Source organism: Salvelinus alpinus, chromosome 8 (assembly GCF_045679555.1).
Source record: "Salvelinus alpinus chromosome 8, SLU_Salpinus.1, whole genome shotgun sequence".
In the NCBI taxonomy this organism is placed as follows: Eukaryota; Metazoa; Chordata; class Actinopteri; order Salmoniformes; family Salmonidae; genus Salvelinus; species Salvelinus alpinus.
Window position 1 is genome coordinate 37,685,882 of NC_092093.1, and position 19,937 is coordinate 37,705,818.

General features: G+C 46.0%; 1 protein-coding gene across 4 annotated transcripts; it reads right to left on the reverse strand.

The window, feature by feature from the left end:
* Positions 1-142: 142 nt before the first annotated feature.
* Positions 143-14,097, reverse strand: LOC139582251 (uncharacterized). Of its 4 annotated transcripts, XM_071412240.1 has the most exons (10): positions 13,982-14,097; positions 13,776-13,875; positions 12,890-12,987; positions 12,677-12,793; positions 8,601-8,761; positions 8,173-8,319; positions 3,848-3,950; positions 3,543-3,671; positions 3,265-3,450; positions 143-1,348 (listed from the first exon to the last, which is right to left on the reverse strand). In XM_071412240.1, exons 3-10 carry the CDS (start codon positions 12,968-12,970, stop codon positions 143-145), a joined length of 2,130 nt encoding a protein of 709 aa, XP_071268341.1. In that variant the 5' UTR covers positions 12,971-12,987; positions 13,776-13,875; positions 13,982-14,097. The 4 variants fall into 4 exon arrangements, with proteins under 4 accessions (XP_071268341.1, XP_071268339.1, XP_071268340.1 ...); XM_071412238.1 differs by having other exon boundaries at positions 12,890-13,875; XM_071412239.1 differs by having other exon boundaries at positions 13,776-14,097.
* Between the last annotated feature and the right edge of the window lie 5,840 nt (positions 14,098-19,937).

Below are 19,937 nucleotides of genomic sequence, written 5' to 3' on the forward strand. Positions count from 1 at the left end.
CCGGCAGAGTCAACAGGTGTTAATGTTGATTCAACAGAGGAATTGTCTAGAGAGGACTGTTCATGGGACTCCAAAGGGTTATTGCATAAGGATGCCTGTTGAGCTGTGAGGGGTTTGTTGTTGTGGTTATTGCTGTGCTCCTTCACAGGTTTGAGGCTTCACCCTTTAGGTTTCGGATGAGTACTGAACTCTGGCATGACTTGTGATGTGAGTCTAGGGTCAGGGGCTGAATCACTATCAGGGCAGAGCAGAGGGTTAAATACATGGTTTCTGTAGAGATGTTGAGTTCTTGCCCTTTGTCATTCACAGGAAGTGATGCCTTTCTTGGTTTAGAAACTGGGGGGTTATAATTCCAACTCGGGTCAAATACTCCATGTTCTGGGAACATTTCAGGTGTCAAGGTGGCCTCTTGGGGAAACTGCAATTTGTACACCAATCTGAAATCTAAGCCTTCCTCATCTGTACCCTCTTGGTGTTGGATTCCAACCTCTTCAATAAATTCACTGGGATCAGAATAGCTTTGTGGTGGAGTTAAGACCGGTTGTGATGCTCTGGGCTCCGTGAACTCACTATGGCTGGGAGCATCTACTTCTACCATGGCATCACCACAGCCAGATATACTAGAGTCCGCATGTGGAGACTGACCATTTACACTTTGAACAGAGTCTTGTGATACAGGCATTATGGCAGAAAAGGTTGCAGTAATAACAAGGGATTCATTAGGATCAAGGTTTATGGTGTCTTTGGGCAGGGTTGGCAAGTGCTTTACGTTGAGGTGTTGGCTTCTATGGTCTGATATAAGATCATCATAGAGAGCACCAACCTCCAAGTTATTCAGTTTAGAAATCCTGTCCATTATAGAGCATTTCACTACTATCCTGGTTCTGCTTATCCTCTTCGTGAGTTGACATCCTTTGGTCATCTCTTTAGCTAGGTTCTTTTCCATCCTCTCCACTTCCCTTTTCTCCCTTTCTAGTTCGAATAGAAACACCTGCCTCTCCTTGCACGTAATTCGGGAGCCCGCCAATTGAGGGGGCTTTTCATCAAGGCTCTCGTTCTCAGCTTGTCTGAGCTTGTGGATCTTGAGGTTCTCCTCCATGATGAGCTCATCTAGAACGTGCAGTCCTTTAAGCTCCTTCAGGAACTGTCCCCTGTTGGTTTGAGGGGGACTCAACCCCGTCGGCCCGTTCTCCATCGGCCTTCCATTGTGGCTCATGCTGCATTCTGATGCCTCAGTTTCACTGGCTGCCTCTGATGACCTGCATTCACTATGGCTGTCAGTGTCGGCAGAGTCAAGACTGTCATCAAGACCCAGGACACCCGCCGCTTTAAAATCACTGGCGGACATCTGGAAAACAGAACAATAACATTGTTATTGATTTAACAAAAACAATAATAGTGGAGATAACCGGCTGATGGGGTATCTATTACGATTTAAAGGCCACTAAACAAGATAAACAATTGCCTTGCATTAAGTTAAATCCCTGTTCAGTCTTGTAAAAACAATTCTTTTCTTACAAATGTGCAGGGAGTCTACCAAAATAGTACAAATGGTTGTTTGTTGACCTGTGCATTTTCTAATTGGAGGAAATACCCACAATCTAATTTATGGAATCTAATTTGTAATGTATGGGCAGTGGTCTACTTTGTAGTTCACTAGCTTAAGTGGTCCCATGATCCAAGTCTGGCCTACAGGAACACATTTACAGTGCCTTCAGTAAGTAGTCACACCACTTGACTTTTTCCAAATTTTGTTGTGTAATAAAGTGGTATTTAAATGGATTTAATTGTAATTTGTCAATTATCTACACAAAATACTCTAAGGTCAAAAAATATATATATATTTTTTACAAATGTTAGAATTGAACAATAAAACACTAATACATACTATATGACAAAAAGTATGTGGACACCTACTCGTCGAACATCTCATTCCAAAATTGTTGCTCCTATACGTTTCCTCTTCACAATAACAGCACTTACATTTGACTGGGGCAGCTCTTGCAGGGCAAAAATTTGACAAACTGACTTGTGACTCCAGTGTACATTTGTGTTTTTGTTTTAAGTTATTGTCCTGCTGAGGGGTGAATTCATCTCCCAGTATCTGGTTGAAAGCAGACAACCAGGTTTTCCTGTAGAATTTCGCCTGTGCTTAGAGCCATTGTTAATTTTTATAATTTTTATTATTGAGTGATTGTCGCGTTCTGACCTTAGTTACTTTTTTATGTCTTTATTTTAGGTTGGTCAGGGCGTGGTTTGGGGTGGGCATTCTATGTTGTTTTTCTATGTTTTGTTCTGTATGTTATATTTCTATGTGTTTGGCCTAGTATGGTTCTCAATCAGAGGCAGGTGTCAGTTGTTGTCTCTGATTGGGAGCCATATTTAGGTAGCCTGTTTTCTATTGTGTTTTGTGGGTGATTGTTCCCTGTGTTAGTACCATACGGGACTGTTTCGGTTTTCATTTATTTCTCTTGTTTTTTTGTATTTTGTATTCGTTCTTTATTAAATCTAATTATGGACACTTACCACGCTGCACATTGGTCCGATCCTTGCTACTCATCTTCAGACGAAGAGGAAATCCATTACAGTGATACTCCGTAATGTATTGTATTGGCTTTGCCACAAACATAACACGTTGTATTCAGGACAAAATTTAGAATTTCTTTTCTGCAGTTTTACTTTAGTGACGTGTTACAAACAGGATGCATGTTTTGTAATATTTTTTATTCTGTACAGGCTTCCTTTTCGCTCTGTCAATTAGGTTAGTATTGTGGAGTAACTACAATGTTGTTGTTTCATCCTCAGTTCTCCTACTACAGCCATGAAAGTAACCGTTTTAAAGTCACCATTGACTTCATAGGGAAATCCCTGAGCGGTTTCCTTCCTCACCAGCAACTGCGTTAGGATGGACGCCTGTACCTTTGTAGTGACGACACCATCCAAAGTGTAATTAATAACTTCACCATGCTCAAAGGGATATTCAATGTTTGCTTGCTTTTTAAAAATGTATTTATATATATATTTTTTAATACACCCATTTACCAATAGGTGCCCTTGTTTGCGAGGCATTGGAAAACCTCCCTGGACTTTGTGGTTTAAATGCACGGCTTGACTGAAGGACCTTACATGTAATTGTATGTGTGGGGTACAGAGATGAGGTAGTCATTCAGAAATCATGTTAAACACTATTATTGCACAGAGTGAGTCCATGCAACTTATTATGTGACTTGTTAAGCAAAAAGGTCAGTCCAACAGAATACCTACTTTGGTGTAGTAGTGGTAAAAGTCGGCGACTGCTCCGAGGGTCTGATGAGGGAGCTCTACAGCAGCGTGGAAGTTCTCCTTCAGTCTGTCCAGATCCTGCACCCACTCTTCCCTGGTCTGGGCATCACCAGGAGGCAGAGTGTCAGCTAACGTGTGGATCACATCCTCAGCACAGTGGACTAGAGCCTGGCAGCAGGGAGAGAAGACATCCATACAGCAGCTTTAATACGTCAATGCACCCATTTTAGGAGGAAAATATCAGAGTAGCCTATATTTACCATGGCGGGTGTATAGATGGATGCCTCAAATTCAGATGTTAACGTCTCAGCCTTCCTCGCATCTTTAGCGATCTCTATTCTGTAAGGCTGGAGCTTCTCTTTCTGACAACTTTTAATCTGTTCAGTTATCTGCAAGTGGAGGTAAATGAACCAAAATAAACAAAAACACATGATGGGTCATTTTCATTGGGCACCAAATGGCACTTAAAACAGTGAGGGACTACCTGGATATTTTGCACAAATATTTTCTGTTGCGTGCCCTAATGAACACAACCCTGGAGTAATTGTTATGTATTATAACCCACCTGCTGTGCCTCATCACGCAGCTGGTAGACCTGCACCTGGAGGTGGGCCTTAGAGAAGGCCTGTTGCCACAGCAACTCTATTGTTTCAGCAGCCGCAGTTATCCTTTCAACAAAGACAAGAGACCTTAAACCTGTGGAAAACACTTATTGTAGAAGACTACTATGCTGAACCTTGAAATAGAACAGCATAATGTATCCATTGACAGCTTTGCATAGAAAGTTAGAAATGTGTGTAAAATGCATAATTCGTCTCCTCAACAATACATTTAAACTCACACTATACTCCTCCCTCTAAATTATTGGTCAAAATGTACTGGTTAAGCACTCTACCTGGGCCTGGTTTTCCAAAAGCTACACTGAACAACAAAAAATCTACAGAACATGTAAAGTGTTGGTCCCATGTACATTTGTTTACATCCCTGTTAGTGAGCATTTCTCCTTTCCCAAGATAATCCATCCACCTGACAGGTGTGGCATAGCAAGAAGCTGATTAAACAGCATGATCATTACACAGGTGAAACTTGTGCTGGGGGCAATAAAAGACCACAGATGTCTTAACTTTTGAGGGAGCGTGCAATTGGCATGTTGACTGCAGGAATGTCCACCAGAGCTGATGCCTGAGAACATAAGCCAACTCCTACGTCGTTTTAGAGAATTTGGCAGTACGTCCAACCGGACTCACGTGTATGGCGTCGTATGGGCGAAACGCTGTCAAAGCTGTGAACAGTGTGCCCCATGGTGGCGGTGAGGTTATGGCATGGGCAGGCATGAACTAAGTACAACGAACACAATTGCATTTTATCGATGGCAATTTGAGTGCACAGAGATACCGTGACGAGATCCTGAGGCCCATTTTTTATTTTAAGATATCTGTGACCAACAGATTCCCAGTCATGTGATATCCATAGATTAGGGCCTAATTAATTAATTTCCTTATACGAACTGTAACTAAGTAAAATCTTAAATTGTTGCATGTCAAGTTCACATTTTCTCAAAACAATCGTTACCAAAGTTGACCTTGAAAACGCTTGTTATTTAACGACTGCCTCAGACCAGTCGAGGAACAGCTAAGTACGTCGTTTGATGCTTTTTTTTGGCCTTCCACGTCACTTTATACACAGAAGATCTCCGCTAAACGCAAAATCAAAATGTTCATCTGTCTTTGTGACCTTGAACAAAATTTGACTGACTACAAGTAAACTTGCCCATTTTTTTGCATAACATGGCAAAGGATATAAAGACGCGGCAGATTAAACCAGAGATGACTGTATTAAAAGATAAACGGTATAGGCTACAGACCTACAGTACCAGTCAAAAGTTGACACACCTACTCATTCAAGAGTTTCTGTATTTTTACTATTTTCTACATTACGAAATAACACATATGGAATCATGTAGTATCCAAAAAAGTGTTCGAAAATATATTTTGATTTGTTTATTTGAGATTCGTCAAAGTTGCCCACCCTTTGCCTTGACAGCTTTGCACACTCTTGGCATTCTCTCAACCAGCTTCATGAGGTAGTCATTTGGAATGCATTTCAATGAACAGGTGTGATTTGTTAAAAGTTAATTTATGGAATTTCTTTCCTTCTTAATGCATTTGAGCCAATCAGTTGCGTTGTGACCAGGTAGGGGTGGTATACAGAAGACAGCCCTATTTGGGCTCCCGAGTGGCGCAGCGGTCCAAGGCACTGCATCTCAGCAAGAGGCGTCACTACAGTCCCTGGTTCGATTCCAGGCTGTATCACATCCAGCTGTGATTGGGAGTCCCATAGGGCAGCGCACAATTGGCCCAGCATCGTCCAGGTTTGGACATTGTAAATAAGAATTTGTTCTTTGTTGCCTAATTAAATAAAAGGTTAAATTAAAATACAAAAATTGGGTAAAAGACCAAGTCTGTTATGTTATGGCAAGAACAGCTCAAAAAAGCAAGACAGTCAGTCAATACGGAAAATGTGCAGTCGCAAAAACCATCAAGCGCTATGATGAAACTGGCTCTCATGAGGACCACACAGGAAAGGAAGACCCAGAGTTAACTCTGCTGCAGAGGATAAGTTCATTAGAGTTAACTGCACCCCAAATAAATGTGTCAGAGTTCAAGTATTTTTATACCTTTATTTAACTAAGTTAAGAACAAATTCTTATTTTCAATAACGGCCTAGAAACAGTGGGTTAAACTGCCTGTTCAGGGGCAGAACGACAGATTTGTACCATGTCAGCTCGGGGATTTGAACTTGCAACCTTTCGGTTACTAGTCCAACGCTCTAACCACTAGGCTACCCTGCCGCCCCAAATAACAGACATCTCAACAACTGTTCAGAGGAGACTGCAGCAATTCGAAGGCCTGATTCACACAAAGAAACCACTACTAAAAGGATACCAATAAGAAAGAGAATAAGAATAAGAAAGAGACTTGCTTGGGTCAAGAAACACCAGCAATGGACATTAGACCAGTGGAAATCTGTCCTTTGGTCTGAAGTATCCAAATTTGAGATTTTTGGTTCCAACCGCCGTGTCTTTGTGAGACGCAGAGTAGGTGAACGGATGATCTTTGCATGCATGGTTCCCACCGTGAAGTGTGAAGTGTGGAACACCATAAAGAGGTGTTATGGTGTGGGGGTGCTTTGCTGGTGACACGGTCAGTGATTTATTTAGAATTCAAGGCACACTTAACCAGCATGGTTACCACAGCATTCTGCAGTGATATGCAGCATTCTGGAAAGACAGTTGGAAAAGTTCCTCACGAAACTGGTTGAGAGAATGCCAAGATTGTGCAAAGCTGTCATTAGGGCAAAGGGGGGCTACTTTGAAGAATCTAAAATATATTTTGATTTGTTTAACACTTTGCTGGTTACTACATGATTCCATCTGTGTGATTTCATAGTTTTGATGTCTTCACTATTATTCTACAATGGGGAAGGATAGCAAAACAATTCTGCAGCATTGATGTTCCCCAAGAACACATAGGCCTCCATCATTCTTAAACGGAAGAAGTTTGGAACCACCGACACTCTTCCTAGAGCTGGCCGCCCGGCCAAACTGAGCAATCGGTGAAGGACCATGATCAGGGAGGTGACCAAGAACCCGATAGTCACTCTGACAGAGCTCTAGAGTTCCTCTGTGGAGATGGGAGAACCTTACAGAAGGATAACCATCTCTGCAGCACTCCACCAATCAGGCCTTTATGGTAGAGTGGCCAGACAGAAGCCACTCCTCAGTAAAAGGCACATGACAGCCCGCTGGAGTTTGCCAAAAGGAACATAAAAACCATGAGAAACAAGTTTATCTGGTCTGATGAAACCAACCAACTCTTTGTCCTGAATGCCAAGAGTCACGTCTGGAGGAAACCTGGCACCATCCCTACGGTGAAGCATGGTGGTGGCAGCATCATGCTGTGGGTATGTTATTCAGCAGCAGGGAGACTAGTCAGGATCGAGGCAAAGATAAACAGAGCAAAGTACAGAGACAACCTTGATGAAAACCTGCTACAGGTTCTGAGGTCAGGACCTCAGGTCAGGACCTCAGATTGGGGCGAAGGTTCACCTGCCAACAGGACAACAACACTAAGCACACAGCCAAAACAATACAGGAGTGGCTTTAGGACAAGTCTCTGAATGTCCTTGGGTGACCCAGCCAGAGCCCGGACTTGAACCCAACATTTCTGAAGAGACCTGAAAATAGCTGTGCAGCGACGCTCCCCACCCAACCTGACTGCGCTTGAGGATCTGCAGAGAAGCGTGGGAGAAACTACACAAATACAGGCGTGCCAAGCTTGTAGCGTCATACCCAAGAAGACTCGAGGCTGTAATCGCTGCCAAAGCTGCTTCAACAAAGTACTGAGTAAAGGGTCTGAATACTTATGTAAATGTAATATCTATATATATATATATTTTTTTTTTTGCAAAGAAATCTAAAACCAGTTTTTGCTTTGTCATTATGGGGTATTGTGCGTAGATTGATGAGGGGGGAAAAACGATTTAATCCATTTTAGAATAAGGCTGTAACGTAATAAAATGTGGAAAAAGTCAAGGGGTCTGAATACTTTCCCAATGCACTGTAGGTGATAATATCTCTAGGAGCTGATCCGTCACTATTGTGGAATCATTTGAACGTTAGAGGGATTGGAAAGGGAAAATACTGACCATTTACTTAGATCCGATCAGTATCGACATGCCTCGACGCACTTAGCAAACGTTCTCTCTGCGTGGCGTTTTAGGAAACGCATGCAACATGTTTTGTTGGAAAGCTGCATCGTTAAAAAAAACACTCGTAAGCCTAAATTCCATCGCTATCGGGAAACCGGGCCCTGCTATACAGTACAGTACCTGCTGTAGTTCTGCAGCATATTGAAGGCTGTGTGGGTGAAGAGGGCCGTCCCAGCCATGGCCTGATAGCACGAGTCATTCTCAAGGTAGCGCAGCTTCTCCACCACATGATCACAGTGCTTTAGCAGCTCATCCAAGCCCAGCTCTCTACACCACAAAAACAGCCATTCCATCAACTTTATAAAACATACAGGGGCAGTCAATACAGGGGCTCAGGACTTATATACATGGAACTACACAGGTAGATCATTCACCAGGCGTTGCAACTTGAGAGGCAGGTAACTTAAGCCCTTAAAAAGCACCGTTACAGTAGGAAGTGAGCAGTGCTATAGGTGCAGATCAACTCAGCTTACACCTGTACTACCCAAAGTAGGCCCTTGTTATGTCCAACTGAAAGAGAGAGCAAAGGTGAAAATGGAGACCCTCACCTCCGCAGCAGTTGGAACTTGGCTTCGCTGCTGTAACAGAAGTCATTCAGTTCGGTGAAGGCAGAGGGCATAGGCTGTCTGGAGAGTGTCTGCAGGGTGGAAATACACGACGGGAGCCTCTGGACCACTGAGAGAAACTCTTGGACAAAGGCATCAATCTCCTGCATAAACAAAAGTCCAAGAAGAGATGTTAGAGGGAAAAATCAGAGGGTGATTATAAAGTAGGTCAAAAAAAATTATGTCAGTCCTGTTGCATCAGAAAAGCATTATTCATATACTTGTTTAAGTTGTACAACCACAAACCAATTATTCCGAAATAAAACCCAAATATACAGCCATATCAAACCTAAAGTTTGATAACCTACTAAAAATATAGAGGAGATTGTTTTGCCAAGAATGTGCATTTAGTTACTGTTACAGCGCAGTATAGTATGCGAAAACATTCATTATAGCGTCCCAAAACAGACTGCCCTCACAGTACTAATGAATACTGTCAACATGGATGAATGCCCAGTCGAACGAGTGAATATGACCAAATGGTGAGAGGGGGCCGCCTTTCACTTGGTAATGAGGTCAACTGATTGCAGTCTGCAATTCTGCAAGCTTCACCAAGGTAACAAACAATGGCTCTGGGGCTGCATCACTGAAACGCATGAATGGATTAATGAATGAAAGATCTCCATACAGGATGACAGTTGAATCACTGGCCTTTTCTCAATTGGATTTGCTCATCTCCTGTCTCCTCAGTCCTCTCTCACCTCCTTTTGAAAAAGGTAAATCGAGAAGAGGAAACATGGACGAAAATGCGCTTGTATGAAATGAGACTTCTTCACTCGCACGTCAGTAAATTCCATTTACGGGGTGAATCCCCAAATAAGTGTAAAGTGATAAATTAAGTTAGATGTGCAAGACATTTTAAACAATTTGCTACTTATCGTTTTAAATGTGTACATGTTTTTCTCCTTAGACAAAACAAAAGCAGATTGAAAGGGGGTGTGGCAGACTTCAAAACTCTTCCACAAAGGACCCACATGACTATCCTGATGAAAGGTGGCTAGAGGGGAGGACTCGTCCGTTCACCTACTAACGAATTGGCATCGAATTGGCATCTCTTCGACCACTTATCGGTTTCCGACTCACAGAGAGAGGACAGAGGAGAGGGTGGAGGACAGAGGAGAGGGTGGAGGGAGGACAGAGGAGAGGGTGGAGGGCAGACTTTTTCCCAAATGAGAAATGGCCACTGACTGCACACTTTTCTCTCCAGATAGATGAACTAAATCTACCATGGAACACCCACCATCACAGATTGTTCTGAAATAGTTTCTATAGTTAGAAACAGAACATTAGCATTCATGCAACCTTATTTTACTGTACCTTCAGGCGCTTGGAAATTACTCCCAAGGATGAACCAGACTTGTGGAGGTCTACAATTTTTTTCTGAGGTCTTGGCTGATTTCTTTTGATTTTCCCATGATGTCAAGCAAAAAGGCAGTGAGTTGGAAGGTAGGCCTTGAAATACATCCACTCAAATTATGTCAATTAGCCTATCAGAAGCTTCTAAAGCCATTACATAATTTTCTGGAATTTTCCGAGCTGTTTAAAAGGCACAGTCAACTTAGTGTATTTAAACTTCTGACCCACTGGAATTGTGATACAGTGAATTATAAGTGAAATAATCTGTATGTAAACAACTGTTGGAAAAATGCTTGTGTCATGCACAAAGTAGAGGTCCTAACCAACTTGTCAAAACTATAGTTGCTTAACAAGAAATTTGTGGCGTGGTTGAAAAACGAGTTTGAATGACTCCAACCTAAGTGTATGTAAACTTTCGACTTCAACTGTACATATATGAGTAATGTAATATATGTAAACATTACTAAAGTGGCATTGTTTAAAGTGGCTAGTGATCCATTTGTTAAAGTGGCCAGTGATTGGATCTCCATGTAGGCAGCAGCCTCTCTGACTTAGTGATTGCTTTTTAGCAGTCTGATGCCTTGAGATAAAAGCTATTCTTCAGTCTCTCGGTCCCAGCTTTGATGCACCTGTACTGACCTCGCCTTCTGGATGGTAGCGGTGTGAACAGGCAGTGGCTCGGGTGGTTGTCTTTAATATTTTTTGCCTTCCTGTGATGTTGGGTGCTATAGGTGTTATGGAGGGCAGGTAGTTTGCCCCCGGTGATGCATTGTGCAGACCGCACTACCCTCTGGAGAGCCTTGAGGGCGGAGCAGTTGCCATACCAGGCTGTGATACAGCCCGACAGGATGCTCTCGAATGTGGATCTATAAAAGTTAGTCAGGGTTTTGGGTGACAAGCCCAAATTCTTCAGCCTCCTGAGGTTGAAGAGGCACTATTGCACCTTCTTCACCACACTGTTTGTGTGGGTGGACCATTTCAGTTTGTCGTTGATATGTACGCTGAGGAACTTAAAACTTCCCACTTTCTCCACTACTGTCCCTTCGATATGGAAAGGGGGGTGCTCCCTCTGTGTCACGGCTGTTGAAAGGAGCGGACCAAGGTGCAGCGTGGTGAGCGTACATTTTCTCTTTATTTTAGAACTGACGCCGACAAAACAATAAACAATACAAAACAAACCGTGAAGCTCAAAGGCTATGTGCCCTAAACAAAGTCAACTTCCCACAAAAACAGGTGGGAAAAAAGGCTACCTAAGTATTCCCAATCAGAGACAACGGTAGACAGCTGTCCCTGATTGAGAACCATACCCGGCCAAAACATAGAAATAGAAAATCATAGAAACACAAAACATAGAATGCCCACCCCAACTCACGCCCTGGATCTCTAAGGTCAGGGCGTGACACTCTGCTGTTTCCTGAAGTTCACAATCTTCTCCTTTGTTGACGTTGAGTGAGAGGTTGTTTTCCTGACACCACACTCCGAGTGCCCTCACCTCCTCCCTGTAGGCTGTCTCGTCATTGTTGGTAATGAAGCCTACTACTGTTGTGTCGTCTGCAAACTTGATGATTGAGTTGGAGGCGTGCATGGCCATGCAGTCGTGGGTGAACAGAGAGTACAAGAGGGGGCTGAGCACACAACCTTGTGGGGCCCCAGTGTTGAGGGTCAGCGAGGTGGAGAAGTTTTCTACCTTCACCACCTGGGGGCGGCCCATCAGAAAGTCCATGACCCAATTACACAGGGCAGGGTTGAGGCCCAGGGCCTCCAGTTTGATGATGAGCTTGGAGGGTACTATGGTGTTGAATGCTGAGCTGTAGTCAATGAACAGCATTCTTACATAGGTATTCCTCTTGTCCAGATGGGATAGGGCAATGTGCAGTGTGATGACAATTGCATCGTCTGTGGACCTGTTAGGGCGGTATGCAAACTGAAGTGGGTGGCCGGTAAGGTGGAGGTGACTATCCTTGACTGGTCTTTCAAAGCACTTCATGATGACAGAAGTGAGTACTACAGGGTGGTGGCAAAATAATGTTTCAGGAATGCTAATCTTATCTGTTTCCAACTACAGAAACAATTTCAGCACAATCTGAGATGTGGGTGTCAATAATGTTTTTGTGCTTGGAGGTGTAACATCCCTTGTCGGTTGTTCACTTGAAAGGAATATAGTTTGTATTGAAAGCAAAGTTCTGTCCATCTAGTCATTTCATCCTCAAGGCAGGCAGAAAATAAAGAACAGAGGATTGGAGCCCCCAGCGAGGCCGTCCATCGACCACTGATGCGCAGAGGAGGACAATGCTGCTATTCGTGAAGTTAAGACTCATCATAAAACCTCCAGATAATCAACCCATCAAAGCTTGCTGCCCTTTTAAGATCACACATTACAGTCTTGACAAGAGTAGTCTTGTATTGACTAAAATGTATGAGAAAAGTCCAGGTTACATCATTTTACAGAACGAGTAGTGGCACAAGTAATCCATGGAATTCTTTGCAAGAACTGGCATGAGAAAATTAATTCTGGTGAGGTTACAGGAAAATTAATGGGAACAATAAGCATTTTACAACTGGCATAACTATTCACTTGACCATGATGTAAAATAACACAGGTTGAAATGACAATACTATTAACATAACAATACAGTCCATGTAAATGATTGTAAAAGACATACCCTGATAAATGTTACACAACTCCGATGACAGTAAACCAGGTAGCCTCCTAAAGCCGCAGTCAACTGGCTTCTATCAATGTAATTGGAAAGTTCGAAGACTTCTTTCAGCAGAACTCTCTGTTGGTATTAAAAGGATGTTTAGCCCCACACACATACTAATTTCATGCTACTCGTGAAAGGTGAAATCACAGTCAGTGAGTGAAATCATCTTACCTTGAACGGAGCAACATAAGACTTTGATGGTACCAGTTTCAACAATAGTTTCAGAACATCTTTTGTTTCCGGTTGAATCATGTATACAGTGTACGCAGCTAGATGGGGTGAGAAATGCATGTTACATTTTCATCAATATTAATTAATGACAACAAGTCAAAAATCACACTCATTCTAACAGTACGAAGATAGGGAACACCGAAATCGTCCCCAGATTTGAAATTGTAATGAGCACCACTTTTGTCTGTGGCCATGATAAATGAGGATGACAAACTGACCTGAAGATTCACAGCACTATTTTCAAAAATGACTAAACAAAATGTACTATTGAGTATGATTACTAAAATGATAAGGTCGTTCTACTAAAAGTAATCAGACAAATAAAGCCACGGTGAACTGTGTATTGCAGATTTCCAAACAACCGATTTAGCTCAGATAATGCAATTCCACTAGAGCTAGTCTATTTTTAAATAACTGGAGGCATATGATCCAGTTTTTTTAGCCCCAAGAACAATTCCACTATGAACAATCACAAACTGCGTTGTGCCCTGAAGAGCAACCTCAGACAAAATCCCTTTAAATTGGCTAAATTTCATTGAATTACATAGGAGTGACAGAAAGGCCAATCATAGGTTGTATTTTTTATTTAACCTTTAACTAGGCGAGGCATCTTATTGCTGAACATCTATGTGGTTGAACTGGACACAACAATAAATAATGTGAACAATTCCCACACAATATTCTATAAAAAAAGAACAAAGATTTATGTAAAAGTGGACTAAGGTGTAGGCCTACTAATTGACATTATGAACAAATTATGATGTTTGTTACTGTATAATAAAGCAATACTTACAATCAACCTAGAACAACATTCTAAGAAAGGTACCTCAAGGAGAAGAAGACTTTCAGAGATGAACCTAGTAGTAGTAAGAGTGGCTTGTCTCAAATCAGCCACAACTGAAACCAAGCTCTCCTCCTGTTTCTTACTATAAAAAAGTGGTATTAGTAAAGCTTAACATGACTTCCATGCATGTCTGTACAATCTTAAAATTACATCTAAAACACACATTACATTGTAGCCTTGATACATACTTGTGCAAACAGAGAAAGTCGTGTATGAAGTCAACCACTTCAGCTTTGCTTAGATCTGAAAGGTTGCCATGAGCATCCACAGGGAACATAACCAGAGGATATCCATGCTGATCAAAGGCACCTGTTGAAATAATTTCATGGTCTCATTGTTAGTTAGTAGAATTAATATCGTGTTATTGTTGTTTTGTCAAGTTTGAATGTTACATTTTGCACCTTGTAGCCATGATGAATTGAATGCACATGTTTATTATAGCCTACCAGGGAAAACCACTGCTCCCGAGTTCAACACATGATCTGGAGGCAACGGCGGGGAGGGGGAGGACCCTTGGAATTCTGAAAGGATTTGTGGGAAACGAATACTTACATTAGAAACATGCCGGAGAACAATTTAATTGGCCTTTCCCCACTAACTGTAGAAACCTGAGCGACCGGCGCATTCCTAGCCCCCTCCCAACTTGTAGAAAAACTATTCTCACTACAATAAATCATTCACAACAGAGCTTATTTGCAGACACACTTTACACCTTTCATTGTATCACAAACACAAACGCTACCGCCACACGTTACAGTAGATACACATTTACAAAGTTATAATGTTGCTAACAAATTATCAAGCTCGATTCTTACGTTTTGCGTGGCGGCGGCTCATTGTATACTTCTCTCAGTCCTATCCAAATGAAGGCTTTATGATAATTTTTTTGCCAAACAATTTATAAACGATCCACTCATATTTCCCAAATAAAACCATGTCAAACATAGCATTCTATTTTAGTTACGGTTTTTAAAGAGAATTGGGATCTAGTCCACTTGTTTCCACCATGTTGCATCCATTGAGAAGGGGATCATGCGGTTGAGCAACCCATTGAGTGGATGCTGCGAGCCCTAATTTATAACTTCAAAATTGGAGGGCGGGGAAAGATAACAGGAGAACGTGACATACAGTTGAAGTCGGAAGTTTACATACACCTTAGCCAAATACATTTAAACTCAGTTTTTCACAATTTCTGACCTTTAATCCGAGTAAAAATTCCCTGTCTTAGGTCAGTTAGGATCACCACTTTATTTTATGAATGTGAAATGTCAGAATAATAGTAGAGAATGATTTATTTCAGCTTATATTTCTTTCATCACATTCCCAGTGGGTCAGACGTTTACATACACTCAATTAGTATTTGGTAGCATTGCCTTTAAATTGTTTAACTTGGGTCAAACATTTTGGGTAGCCTTCCACAAGCTTCCCACAATAAGCTGGTTGAATTTTGGCCCATTCCTCCTGACAGAGCTGTTGTAACTGAGTCAGGTTTGTAGGCCTCCTTGCTCGCACATGCTTTTTCAGTTCTGTCCACACATTTTCTATAGGATTGAGGTCAGGGCTTTGTGATGGCCACTCCAAAACCTTGACTTTGTTGTCCTTAAGCCATTTTGCCACAACTTTGGAAGTATGCTTGGGGTCATTGTCCATTTGGAAGACCCATTTGCGACCAAGCTTTAACTTCCTGACTGATGTCTTGAGATGTTGCTTCAATATATCCACATAATTGTCCTCCCTCATGATGCCATCTATTTTGTGAAGTGCACCAGTTCCTCCTGCAGCAAAGCACCCCCACAACATGATGCTGCCACCCCCGTGCTTCATGGTTGGGATGGTGTTCTTTGGCTTGCAAGCCTCCCCTTTTTTCCTCCAAACATAACAATGGTCATTATGGCCAAACAGTTCTATTATGTGTTTGAACAGACCAAAGGACATTTCTCCAAAAAGTACGATCTTTGTCCCCATGTGCAGTTGCAAACCGTAGTTTTTACCTTACCACACGCCTCTTCGGTAGCAGCTTTAATACACTTCTCCTTCTCATTTTAAAACTCGGTCATGTAATACTGGTGTCACGCCCTGACCGTAGATTGCTTTGTATGTTTCTATTTTTAGTTTGGTCAGGGTGTGATGTGGGTGGGTATTCTATGTTGTAGGTCTAGGGTTTCTATTTCTATGTGTTTGGCCTGGTATGGTTCTCAATCAGAGGCAGCTGTCCATCGTTGTCTCTGATTGAGAGCTATACTTAGGTAGCCTGTTTTCCCACTTTTGTTTGTAGGTGGTTATTTTCTGTTTAGTGTTTTTCGTCACCTTACAGGACTGTTCGTTTGTCGTTTTTGTTGTTTTGTTCAGTTGTTTATTAAAATAATGAACACCTACCACGCTGCACCTTGGTCCTCCTCTCTTTCTCCAGACGACAATTGTTACAGAACCACCCACCAACAAAGGACCAAGCAGCGTGGGAACATGGACCTGGACATGGGAGGAAATTTTGGACGGCAAAGGACCATGGGCACAGCCGGGAGAGTATCGCCGTCCGAAAGAAGAGCTGGAGGCAGCTAAAGCGGAGCGGCGACGCTATGAGGAGTTGGCTCGAGGAGAAGTGCATGAGAGACAGCCCCAGAAATGTTTTTTTTGGGGGGGGCACACGGGGGGATTGGCGGAGTCAGGTAGGAGACCTGAGCTAACTCCCCGTGCTTACCGTGGCGAGAGAGTGACTGGGCAGGCACCGTGTTATGCGGGGAAGCGCAAGGTGTCCCCGGTGCGCTACATCGCAGCTCCTCGAATCGGCCGGGCTAGAGTGGGCATCGAGCCAGGAGGGATGATGCCGGCTCAGCGCATCTGGTCTCCAGTGCGTCTCCTCGGCCCGGGGTATACTGCACCAGCCCTACGCACGGTGTCCCCAGTTCACAAGCACAGCCCAGTACGGCCTGTTCCAACTCCCCGCACTTGCCGGGCTACAGGGGGGATCCAGCCAGGACGAGTGGTGTTAGCTCTGCGCTCGAGACCGCCAGTGCGCCTCCACGGTCCAGTGCATCCGGTGCCTCGGCCAAGGACTCCTGCATGTCTCCCCAGCCTGGTGAGTTCTGTGCATGTGCTAAGCTCTAACCCTCCTGCACGTCTCCCCAGCCTGGTGAGTCCTGTGCCTTCTCCCAGAGCCAGGCCTCCTGTGTCTCTCCACTCCAGTGATGATCCATGGCAAGAAGCCTCCAGTGGTGATCCATGACACGAAGCCTCCAGTGATGATCCATGGCAGGAAGCCTCCAGTGATGATCCATGGCACGAAGCCTCCAGTGATGATCCACGGCACGACGCCTCCAGTGATGATCCACGGCACGACGCCTCCAGTGATGATCCACGGCACGAAGCCTCCAGTGATGATCCACGGCACGAAGCCTCCAGTGATGATCCACGGCACGACGCCTCCAGAGATGATCCACGGCACGAAGCCTCCAGTGATAATCCACGGCAAGAAGCCTCCAGTGATGATCCACGGCACGACGCCTCCAGTGATGATCCACGGCACGAAGCCTCCAGTGATGATCCACGGCACGAAGCCTCCAGTGATGATCCACGGCACGACGCCTCCAGAGATGATCCACGGCACGAAGCCTCCAGTGATAATCCACGGCAAGAAGCCTCCAGTGGTGATCCACGGCACGAAGCCTCCAGTGAGGATACACGGCACGAAGCCTCCAGTGAGGATCCATGCCACGAAACCTCCTGTGAGGAGTTATGGCACGAGGCCTCCAACGAAGGACGTCAGTCCGGAGCCTCCAGCGACGCCCTCTAGTCCGGAGCCTCCAGCGTCACCCTCTAGTCCGGAGCCTCCAGCGACGCCCTCTAGTCCGGAGCCTCCAGCGACGGGCTTCAGTCAGGAGCAGCCAGTCTCCCTCCTGTCCGGAGCAGCCAGAGTCTCCCTCCTGTCCGGAGCAGCCAGGGTCTCCCTCCTGTTCGGAGCAGCCAGGGTCTCCCTTCTGTCCGGAGCAGCCAGGGTCTCCCTCCTGTCCGGAGCAGCCAGGGTCTCCCTCCTGTCCGGAGCAGCCAGGGTCTCCCTCCTGTCCGGAGCAGCCAGGGTCTCCCTCCTGTCCGGAGCAGCCAGGGTCTCCCTCCTGTCCGGAGCAGCCAGGGTCTCCCTCCTGTCCGGAGCAGCCAGGGTCTCCCTCCTGTCCGGAGCAGCCAGGGTCTCCCTCCTGTCCGGAGCCTCCAGCGTCACCCTCTAGTCCGGAGCCTCCAGCGACGCCCTCTAGTCCGGAGCCTCCAGCGACGGGCTTCAGTCAGGAGCAGCCAGTCTCCCTCCTGTCCGGAGCAGCCAGAGTCTCCCTCCTGTCCGGAGCAGCCAGGGTCTCCCTCCTGTTCGGAGCAGCCAGGGTCTCCCTTCTGTCCGGAGCAGCCAGTGTCTCCCTCCTGTCCGGAGCAGCCAGGGTCTCCCTCCTGTCCGGAGCAGCCAGGGTCTCCCTCCTGTCCGGAACAGCCAGGGTCTCCCTCCTGTCCGGAGCAGCCAGGGTCTCCCTCCTGTCCGGAGTAGCCAGGGTCTCCCTCCTGTCCGGAGCAGCCAGGGTCTCCCTCCTGTCCGGAGCCTCCAGCGTCACCCTCTAGTCCGGAGCCTCCAGCGACACCCTCTAGTCCGGAGCCTCCAGCGACGGGCTTCAGTCAGGAGCAGCCAGTCTCCCTCCTGTCCGGAGCAGCCAGGGTCTCCCTCCTGTCCGGAGCAGCCAGGGTCTCCCTCCTGTCCGGAGCAGCCAGGGTCTCCCTCCTGTCCGGAGCAGCCAGGGTCTCCCTCCTGTCCGGAGCAGCCAGGGTCTCCCTCCTGTCCGGAGCAGCCAGGGTCTCCCTCCTGTCCGGAGCAGCCAGGGTCTCCCTCCTGTCCGGAGCAGCCAGGGTCTCCCTCCTGTCCGGAGCCTCCAGCGTCACCCTCTAGTCCGGAGCCTCCAGCGACGCCCTCTAGTCCGGAGCCTCCAGCGACGGGCTTCAGTCAGGAGCAGCCAGTCTCCCTCCTGTCCGGAGCAGCCAGAGTCTCCCTCCTGTCCGGAGCAGCCAGGGTCTCCCTCCTGTTCGGAGCAGCCAGGGTCTCCCTTCTGTCCGGAGCAGCCAGTGTCTCCCTCCTGTCCGGAGCAGCCAGGGTCTCCCTCCTGTCCGGAGCAGCCAGGGTCTCCCTCCTGTCCGGAACAGCCAGGGTCTCCCTCCTGTCCGGAGCAGCCAGGGTCTCCCTCCTGTCCGGAGTAGCCAGGGTCTCCCTCCTGTCCGGAGCAGCCAGGGTCTCCCTCCTGTCCGGAGCCTCCAGCGTCACCCTCTAGTCCGGAGCCTCCAGCGACACCTTCTAGTCCGGAGCCTCCAGCGACGGGCTTCAGTCAGGAGCAGCCAGTCTCCCTCCTGTCCGGAGCAGCCAGAGTCTCCCTCCTGTCCGGAGCAGCCAGGGTCTCCCTCCTGTCCGGAGCAGCCAGGGTCTCCCTCCTGTCCGGAGCAGCCAGTGTCTCCCTCCTGGCCGGAGCAGCCAGAGTCTCCCTCCTGGCCGGAGCAGCCAGAGTCTCCCTCCTGTCCGGGGCCCGCTGCGAGGGTCCCCGGTCCGGGGTCGGCGGTAAGGGTCCCCGCTCCAGAGGCGCCACCTAAGTGGGCCAAGACTAAGGTGGAGCGGGGTCCACGTCCCGCACCAGAGCCGCCACCGCGGTGAAATGCCCACCCAGACCCTCCCCTATTGGTTCAGGTTTTGCGGCCGGAGTCCGCACCTTTGGGGGGGGTACTGTCACGCCCTGACCGTAGATTGCTTTGTATGTTTCTATTTTTAGTTTGGTCAGGGTGTGATGTGGGTGGGTATTCTATGTTGTAGGTCTAGGGTTTCTATTTCTATGTGTTTGGCCTGGTATGGTTCTCAATCAGAGGCAGCTGTCTATCGTTGTCTCTGATTGAGAGCTATACTTAGGTAGCCTGTTTTCCCACTTTTGTTTGTGGGTGGTTATTTTCTGTTTAGTGTTTTTCGTCACCCTACAGGACTGTTCGTTTGTCGTTTTTTTGTTCAGTTTATTAAAATAATGAACACTTACCACGCTGCACCTTGGTCCTCCTCTCTTTCTCCAGACGACAATCGTTACAACTGGTGTATGTGTAACAGTATAACTTTAGACCGTCCCCTCGCCCCGACACGGGCGC